This window comes from Pteropus vampyrus, unplaced genomic scaffold (assembly GCF_000151845.1).
Source record: "Pteropus vampyrus isolate Shadow unplaced genomic scaffold, Pvam_2.0 Scaffold9, whole genome shotgun sequence".
NCBI lineage: Eukaryota > Metazoa > Chordata > Mammalia > Chiroptera > Pteropodidae > Pteropus > Pteropus vampyrus.
The window spans coordinates 14,127,755-14,137,499 of NW_011888790.1; the positions used below are offsets into that span (position 1 = coordinate 14,127,755).

General features: G+C 30.7%; 1 protein-coding gene across 1 annotated transcript in view; it reads right to left on the reverse strand.

The window, feature by feature from the left end:
• PPFIA2 (PTPRF interacting protein alpha 2) overlaps positions 1 to 9,745 on the reverse strand; it is a 465,706-nt gene that overhangs the window by 174,879 nt on the left and 281,082 nt on the right. The window contains 1 exon segment of the mRNA XM_011374878.1: positions 8,788 to 8,862. Within this exon segment, the coding sequence (XP_011373180.1) occupies positions 8,788 to 8,862 (75 nt within the window).

A 9,745-nucleotide genomic window follows, 5' to 3' on the forward strand; every position in this document is an offset into this window, starting at 1 on the left:
TCATCCAAATATTATGAATTCTTTGAATGATAGGTCATTACAAAATTTATTAATCTTCTGTTTCACAGATGAAAAAACTGAGGTGGAGAGGGGTTTAATAAATTACCAAATGTTATATAATTAGTAATTGATAAAGGACTCATACTAGAATCTTTTGACTTCAAGTTAGATATTCTTTTTTTTTTTTACTTTGTATCTTTCTTATAAAATTTCATTAAAATACATACCATTTAAATTCTTAAAAAGATAAGTAATCTTTCTCCTAAGAATACTGTATCTAGTAAGCACATGGGTAAAATTAAATGGGTCAATTTATGATGTTTTTGATAAAAATATTAATATCAAGCTTGATCTTGCTATTAAGAGAAAGAGAATAAAAGCAGTTCATAATCTCCATATGCAAAGATAAAACAACCATGTCTTCTATACCAAGCAAAATGAACCCTATGCTTTCATCAGAGGAGAGATTTATTCAAAACAGAAAAGAGAGTCTGAAATACTGCAAACAGGTTTCATATGTCTATACACAACGGGAGACAATTTTATCCTATATTTTAAACAATTGCTTCACACAGGCCTTGGAAATAGTAAAAATAGTGAAAGTAGCAAACAGCAATTCTTTAAACTCTCTTTTCGTTGTTGAGTTTTAACATAGTTGTCTTAAGACATCTTGATTTCCTTTTATTTGGAAAAGATTCTTTGTACTGGAATAGTACAATTATCAACAATAAAGAAGGCATTTTCTATTGATGATAACTTAGGTAATTTAGTTTCTACACTTATCTTTACAATGCAGTATCATCATAAAGGATAATCTAGAGGTATAATAAGGAATTGTAGGCATCTGTGAATAGCTGCCTGTTTGAGAATGCTGAAAATTTGAGTTTACCATTATAAAGCGAAAAAAGAATATCGTTCAACTATCATTAAACAGGAAGACTAGGTTCTCACTAAGGGGGTCCATTGTAAACTCGTAACAGTTTGCAGATAAGCTAAGAATATCATCAGACAGTTTTATGTTATCTTCAAGAGATATAACTTTGGAGCTGCAAGGATGTCATTACCTTATGCAAATACTGTTATTAAACAAATACTATTTTCTGGTAAGTTCAGTCACGGTGACTTGCATCAAATGCTAATCAAACAAAAAACTTGTATTTGAATTTCTGTTAGAATGTTAATTAAAAGTTAGTCATAGAATTACTAATAATGAAAATGGTTTCATGTATTTACTAATGATTAAAATAAGCTAACTAGCTGAATTAGGATATGTAGTATGCATAAATATAAGGAAATTAGAAAGTCATAAGATTAATCATTTTTATAAAGGGAATGACAGACATAAAATATTAAACCTGCTTTTATTTTATAGAACTGGGAAAGATAGAATTTAAAGATGAGTAATTGACAAAGGCCTATCAAGATTAATAATATCTCTTTTAGAATTCTGAAATAATTTAATAACTTTAGATGAGTACTGCTATCAGTTACCCCAAGGCAAATTCCTTTAATAAGCACTGCCCAACAACTCTCTAACTTTCTGCATGACTTTCTGGATCATCTTCAGCTATTAAATTTATTTCTAACTATTAAAATATAGCTGAGTTACTTATGGATTTCAGGAGCTTCCTGATTTTTACCCCTATTAAGTTTTATGGAAACATTTCACCTCTGGATTTATTCCAAATGACCAAAGACATCTGAGACCATTTTAATTTCATATTTGTATCTCTTCCTCCTAAATTATGATGAATAACAGAACTTCATAGGTTTAGATAAGGAAATACTGTTGTAGAATTCTAATTGTTTCAATTGCTAAGTGCTGTGGAAACTGGTTTTGTTTAGTTTGCTAGGGTAACAGTGGGAACTTCCTCTGGGTCTACCATCCTACACTAAAATCGCCTTGCATAGTTTTACTGGCTCCTCACCATTTCCTACATTATTTTATTCTCAGTCTCCTTAAGCTGAAAAAAAGTAACTCTGTTCCACCTCCCTTAGCAGATAACCCTTGTTTCTTTGAGAAGACTCTCTAATAAAAGTCCTGTCTTCTTTCCTCTCCAAATCAAAATCCTCATTCATCTCTACACTACACATTCCATTCTTCTTCCTCCATTTCTCAGACGAAGTCGTTCTACTACTTGCAATTGATCTTGAAACCATGCTTACCCTCTACTGGGTTGCCCTACTTTGCTTTTTCCTTCTTTCTTTCCATTGGCTCTTCTTTGTTGCCAACATCTCATAAGAATATTACTCGACAGCTCTCATTTTAAAATTTCTAATTAACTCAAATTCTTTTCATCACAGCTATTCTCTTTCCATTACAATTTATAAAGGGGCCAAATATATGATGACAGAAAGAAATCTAATTATGGGCAGTGAACACACAATGCATATTGTATACCTGAAACTTATTGGATTTTGTTAACCAATGTCACCATAGTATAAAATAAATTAAAAAAAAACAAACAAACCTGTCTTTCCAAACATTTCCAGTGATCTCTTAATCATGAGTCTAATCACCTCATATTAGACATACCCTACATACCTTTGGGAAATATTTGACACTGCTGACAACTTTCAATCCCTACACTTAAAACTCTCTCTCTCTATTTCTTTATCACTATCAATTTTTTTTTCTTCAAAGACTCTTGACTTTCTTGAGTTTCACATCTCTCATTGCTCCTTTCCAGCCTCTTATTGGCTTTTTTGGGTAGGTTTCACCTTTGCCTGTATCTATTCATCTTTTCAACATTTTCATTCGTTTCCATTGATACAACTGAGTACTAGTTTTTAACCCAACTCAAAAGATTGTTTTGATCATTAAATGGCATAATGCATTTAAAACAATGGCCATGGTCCATCCATGGTCCTATAAAGCCCCCCAAACATGTTTCCTCTACCTCTTCTCACTATCCTGATCCAGTTTATTTCTGAATGTGAATGGACTCTATTTCCCCATGAAAGCTCTTTAACTTTTTTTTAGGAAATTAGATTTCAGGGATAAAGCTGATTGTAGATGAAATACAATGAAATGTTAATTTCTTTAAGAAAATTATAATTGAAAGTTAGTAAATTCAGTGGTTGGAATAAACAAACAAGATATGAAAAATGCAGTTCAGCCTACAACTAAATATGCCATTTCAAGTATAATGTAGAAAAGCTTTTAAAATAAGCACACCTGTGTATTCATTTTAAATTAGTCTGTCAATTGAATTTTTACTGTAGCTCCTGAATGATCTATTTATTCCTCTTTGCATGTCTTTTTATTGTACATAATTTGTCATTTCCAGTTTTAAGCAGTAACGGAAATACTCTGCAAGAAATACAGGCTATATTGTATTTTCTTTATCTAAGTAGTCTGGACTGACTTTTTTAGGATAATGGCCTGGAAAATGTATTCAATGTTAACAATAAATAACAATGTTCCTGTGTGGGGCAAAAAGTAACAGCAAACTTTGATTGTATATATATATGTATATGCATATCCATATACATATGTATTTATAATATTGCTTTGGTTCTTTCATTTATATTTATGTTTTCCATTATTAAAAAACAGTACCTTAACTATCATATACATTTTTTACCTTTAACTTTTGGAGGTATCATTGGTCTGCAAAATTAAAAATATGATTATATCTCTTCCCTCCTTAAAAACTCTTTGTTGATTCACTATTGCCTACAGGAAGAAGTCCATGCTCTAGGTATCCCTAACTCAGATCTGCCTCTCTGCAGCCTTGTCCCCTTCACTACTCCTGCTTGCTTTCCTCTTCTTCTTCCAAGTCCATCTTGTAAGCTCTTTCTAGTCACCCTTGAGATTCTTGGTAATTTTTTTTTCTCTAGAAAGTTTTTAAAAATATTTTTTCAGCTCTATTGAAATACAAGTGACAAATAATATTGTGTAAGTTTAAGATGTAAAATGAGGTGACTTGATATATGTATATATTTTGAAAGGATTATCACAGTGTTAGTTAACACATCCTTCACCTCACATAGTTACTTTTTCTTTTTTTCTGTTTTGGTGGTGAGAACATTTAAGATCTATTCTCATGGCAAAATTTAAGTATAAGACACAATATTGTTAGCTCTGGTCACTGTGCTATACATTAGATCCCCTAATAAGAGCTTTTAATCTTATTCATCTTGTAACTGATAGTTTGCATCCTTTGATCTGGATCGTATTTCCCCATTTCCCTCAACCCCTCAGCCCCTGGCAACCACTAGTCTACTCTGTGTCTATGAATCTGACATTTTTACATTCTATATATAAGTGAGGTCATACAGTATTCGTCTTTCTCTGTCTTTCTTATTTCATTTAGTGTAAGTTCCTCAAGATTCATCCATGTTGTTGCAAATAGTATGATTTCTTTTCGAAGATTTTTTTAACACCAGCTGTTTTTCCTCATTCATGCCCATACAATTAAGTACTCTCTTTTGTAATACTATTAAACCTTATACCTACTTTCATTTTCACATTAGTGATAGTGTTTATAATTACGTTTTTGTGGTAAAATGTACCTAACATAAAATTTACCATTTTAACTATTTTTATGTATACAGTTCAGTGATGTTTACATTGTTATGGAAACATCACTTTCATCTTCAGAACTTTTTTCATCTTCCTGAACTGAAACTCCACTCCCATTAAATACTAACTCTCCTTTATAATTACTTTCTACCATGTATATCTCCCATACTAGATGGGAAAGAACTATTGGTTTATTAGTATGAGTTTTATTATTATATGTTTATATTCAGTACTTAATACAATGACTAACAGACAAAATATACATAAAATATTTGTTAAATAAGTGTCATGATGAAAATTACAGATTAATTTGCCAGCCAGCCATATCAGATTATGTCAGCTTTGAAGCTTTATTCCCATCTAGCCTAACACTTTACAAAAAGAAAACAAAAATAGAATATACTCTCAGTGGTGTTCAGTTCACCATAAACAAACAAACAAACAATAACAACAACAACAAAAAATTATACCTTCACTGCTTTCTCATTTTATAAAGTATGAATTCTGATTTTGAACATGGCATTCAGGGCCCTCTAAAATCAACCTCTCCCCTCTTCACATCTACACCTTTTCACACCCTGATTCTTACCAATGCAACATCAGCCATTATTCCTGAAACAATTAATTTCAGGTTTTCTTAATCATCCTGTCTGCTCAATCTGAAATGTTTTCCCCCAGTTTTGAAGTCAAATCATAGTTTTCCTTCAAGGGTGAAGACTTCTCTAATCCTTTGTTTCAGAATAAATATGCTTCTCCTCTCTGCTCTTGTGTATTTTGGTTGGGCCTCTATTTTGCATTTATTTAGTTTTGCACTACATTGCGACTCACTTGTCTTTATATGTTCATCTCCATCGGTTGAGAGCAAATTACATAAAAATTTACATAAAGTTTCATTTATCATTTTATTTTTTCCTACTCCTCCTGTCAGAGACTCACAGAATTTTCTGCATATGGTAGTTACTCAATAATTATATTTTGAAAGAACACACATTTTATTCATTTCATGCATATGATTAATGTATTACTCTTTATTGAGCTTGACTAAGGTTGTTCAAATTCTCTATTAAGGGAATAGCCAAGGAACAATGTGCAAACACTGGTCAGAACAAACTCTATGCAATAAAATTTGACAAGTATATATTGATCACAAGGTTTATATCACTGTACTGAGTGAGATAAATACAAATGAGCAAGATGCAGTCCATTTTCTCAGGGAACTAACAACCTAGGCTTAAGCAGGTATATAATTAACCCTAAAACTTGTTGAAAAGTCATAATAAATGCTGAAGCAATAAGCTCTAGCAACTTAAACTAAGGAGCAATGACTGTTGGCAAGAAATCATTAAATAGCTCATTAAAATTATGGTGATGTCTGAACTTTAGTTTAAATGGGGAAGTATAATTTCAGTGGGTGAATTGGAGTTGTGGAGGCATTCCAAGAGAAACATTAGCATAAATAAGATTTAGAGGCAAGAAAAATGTTGGCTGCTTTCAAAAATAATGAATCCTATAATTTAACAGGAACTTAGAAATGACTCAGTGAGGGCTAGTAGGAGTTAAAGCTGGATTTGTAGTTTAAGACTGAAGAGGTTCTCAGTGGTATATTATAGGTCCATGTAATATATATCATTATACATATATTAATAGAGTATATTATTTACGTTATTAATATTTTACTCTCTAAGCTTACTATATGAACTCAGGAAACAAATAGATTTGAATTATAAAGGATGCTTGTAAATACACTGTAATTTTAATTTAAAGTCTGAAGTATCAAATGAAAATTTCCCCAACCCCTGACTCATTTAGCCACATGCAGAAATTTTGTAAGTGATTATTTTTGTCTATCTTATATAATTTTATTTGACTCTTAAGAATGTATTCTTAAATAACTTTCTCTTTTTCAATAAAAATTTTCTCTTTATTTCTAAAATATCCTATTCAATTACTTTCTCTAATATCCAAATTTCATCGAGTTCCCCTTTTTAAAGCTGCCAATAGTATGGATTTTTCTAAACCGATTTGTCAGGTTTCTAAACGTATCTTGTTATTATCAATAAATGATGGTTTACTTACAAAATTTTTTTGTACCTATTGCTGTTACTATAGAGAATCAAGAACTCAAATTGTGGGTGTCTTCTGATGTTATTTTTAGTATTTCATTATAAATTGCATTATGAAGTAAAAGCTGACTTTTTCTATTTACTTTCTTTAAAAATCACTAATTATTTATAAACAATTTATTATTAGAAAATTAAGGTACCTTTTAATTTAGTTAGTTTTTAACTGGATCTGTGCCTACCTAAGTAGGAATTCAGGTTAGGCTCCATGGAAATTAATTACAATCAACAACAACAAATACATTGAAGTTAATAATGAGTGCACAATTACTTTTCTCTTATTTATATAAATCATTTAAAACAAAACAAAAGCACTCAGAAAGGCTGCGATATTTTGAGAGTCATTTTAATGATTAAAATGTATTTAATCTACGTGCAAGCAATCAAATGTACCATATTGCCTACAAGAGACTACAGTAATATTTGAGGGCTAAAACTGTAATAAAGACAATGGTCAAAAATTGTTTCTCCACTTTTGTTCTCAAGTGCTGATATCCCATGTTATGTGTAATTGAACTATTCAGTTGCCATTTCTGGAGCAAATTTTCAGAACTTCACCTGTATATATGGAACATTTTTATTTCAGCGTTAATACTTCAGCCAAGTGGTCTCATTATACCTTTGTTTATGACAAATAGAAATTTTATTACTGCAATACTAAGCAAGGCTTTCATATTAGTGGTTCCAAACCTTTTTTTGCTTGTACTTATCAATAAACTACTTTGAGGGATTTACTGAAAATAAATGTAAACATACATGATAATCAAAGTTAACAATGATAAAATACAAAATGAATAAACATTTAAAATTTTCTTCTTGAACACTCAGTAATAAGCAGTCACTTTATAGATAATTTTATATATTCTGTCTCATAAAGGGACTGGGTTTTTTTCTTGTCAGTACCTATTATCTTAGAGTTTCTTTTCTTCTACAGTGACTGGGAGGTACCAATCTTTTACTTTTTATTTTTTAGAAACATCAAGTTTGCTAAACTGATCTGGTTACCAAAAAGCTTTCTCTCTACATCTTTTTCAAACGATTATGCCACTATTTATGCTTTTAATACTACTAGCCTTTAATTAATGGAACTCGTTCTTCCTGTAGTTAAAAGTCTATTATTTCTAAAGCTTAAATTGTTAAACCTGAAACAAACATAAGCATATATAAACTACTCAATCGCCCTCGCTTATTTTAAAGAATGAGAATCTTGTACTGGATAAGAATTTTAGCCTGGTTTGAAAATGTGTATATTTTTTTTGTGTGTGTAATGCAAATGTAAATATTATTTTGTTAAGAATACCTTGATAATACATAATTAATTGCATTAACTTTCTACTTCTTTAATTATTTAAAAGTAGAAAGATTTTACTAAATTATTTTAGTTTGTCTACTATTGGTAATAAAAATATTTATACTACTGAAATAAGCTTCTTCCAAGGAACTTGCTTTGTAAATAAAATGTGTATATGTGTGTGTGTGTGTGGAAGAGAGAGAGAGAGAGAGAGAGATAGGGCTATTTTAGTGGCCTACACAGATTAAATTTGTTGTGTACATTTATATATATTTTTAATATATATTTTAATGACCCAAGTTCATTTGTACACTAACCAAAAGAAGTAAAATCTTCTAAAGAAAAACAACTTTTTAAAACTCAGAGATAATTATAAAATACTTTCTTAGCATCATGAATGACAGTAATATAAATGGATTCAATGATGCCACTAAACACGGGCACAATGCTTTTAGAAGATAACAGTAAGGACCTGAGGGGAAATATATTTATATCACCAAGGAATGAACTTGATTTGTAACATTTTTAAGTTTAACAGATATTTTGCATGTTTTCCAATTTCGGAGCTGTGTTTTACTTCTCAAAATGACTGGCATTCTGACTGTAGTCTTTCTAAATCCCCATCTCACTAGCTCTTGATAATTTTCCTTTCATCTCTTAGTGGCAGATCTGAATGACCAGAAATGAGAAGACATAACTCTGGCAACTAGTTTCAACAGGCCTCGTTCAGTGGCATATACAGAATGTAATTTATTTTTCTGACAGTTTTAATAAAAGTGACGTGAAACACAAGGGATATAATGTTAGCGATATTGCACCTCAAAAGAGGAGAAAGTTTGGTATGTTACCTCCTGATTAGCAGCAGCTAGTTCTTCTTCCAGTGCAGAGACTCTTTCTAAAGAAACCCTCAGTCGCTCCCTTACCTAGAAGAAAAATCAAAATATGTGCCGTAATGTACATCCCATACACGTTAAACTGTGCTGAATCTATCATTAGCATTATCAGAGACAGTCACATTTGGCTATTATTAAAGTATTTATAGCACCAAGTGCTCAGGAATACTATGAATACATTTTCACCTCATAATGTCACTGTATCAAGGGATTTCCTTGTAATCATGTCGTTTTAGTGTTTCAATGATAGATTTTCCAGTGAGGTTGGAGATCGACCCGTCTTGTTCTCAATTTTGATGCATTGTAAGTGGAGGCAAAGTTCAAAAGTATATTATGAATTCATCTGAAAAATAGTCACCGATTAAGCATAAGACATAGGCAAAAAACTTAGTCTCTATTTTTAAAAACTAATAAATAAGTTTTCATTTGGCATTTACTACCTAAGTTCAAAAATTATTTGTCTAAAAGCAAAGGATTTTTAGAATTTGAAAAATGTTGTTCACTGCTCACGCCTTTTTATTAATTAGAGGTCTATGTTGTTCATGAGGGATTGGAAACTCTTTAATTACTCTAGAATTCCTAACTAGCTTCCAGACATCAAAGGTTAAATCATTATATTTTACAGAACAAAGGACTCTGTAAACATTCAGTTTGAAAATAATTATAATTTGCAAATGTTTCATACATAAAAGAAACTCAAAGTGTTTTTTATTTTTGTCTTCTTAAAACTTATAAAATTGTTATGTTTGTTACATATTTGGATCAACAAGTATGCTGTATATTACACTGATCTAAAAAGATAAATATGTTTACCATGTAAAAAATATTACATTTATGAAAAAATTCAGAGAAATAAATTTGACTGAATTAAAATGAATTACTATAGCAGCTTAATTTTCCTTGGGAAAAAAAA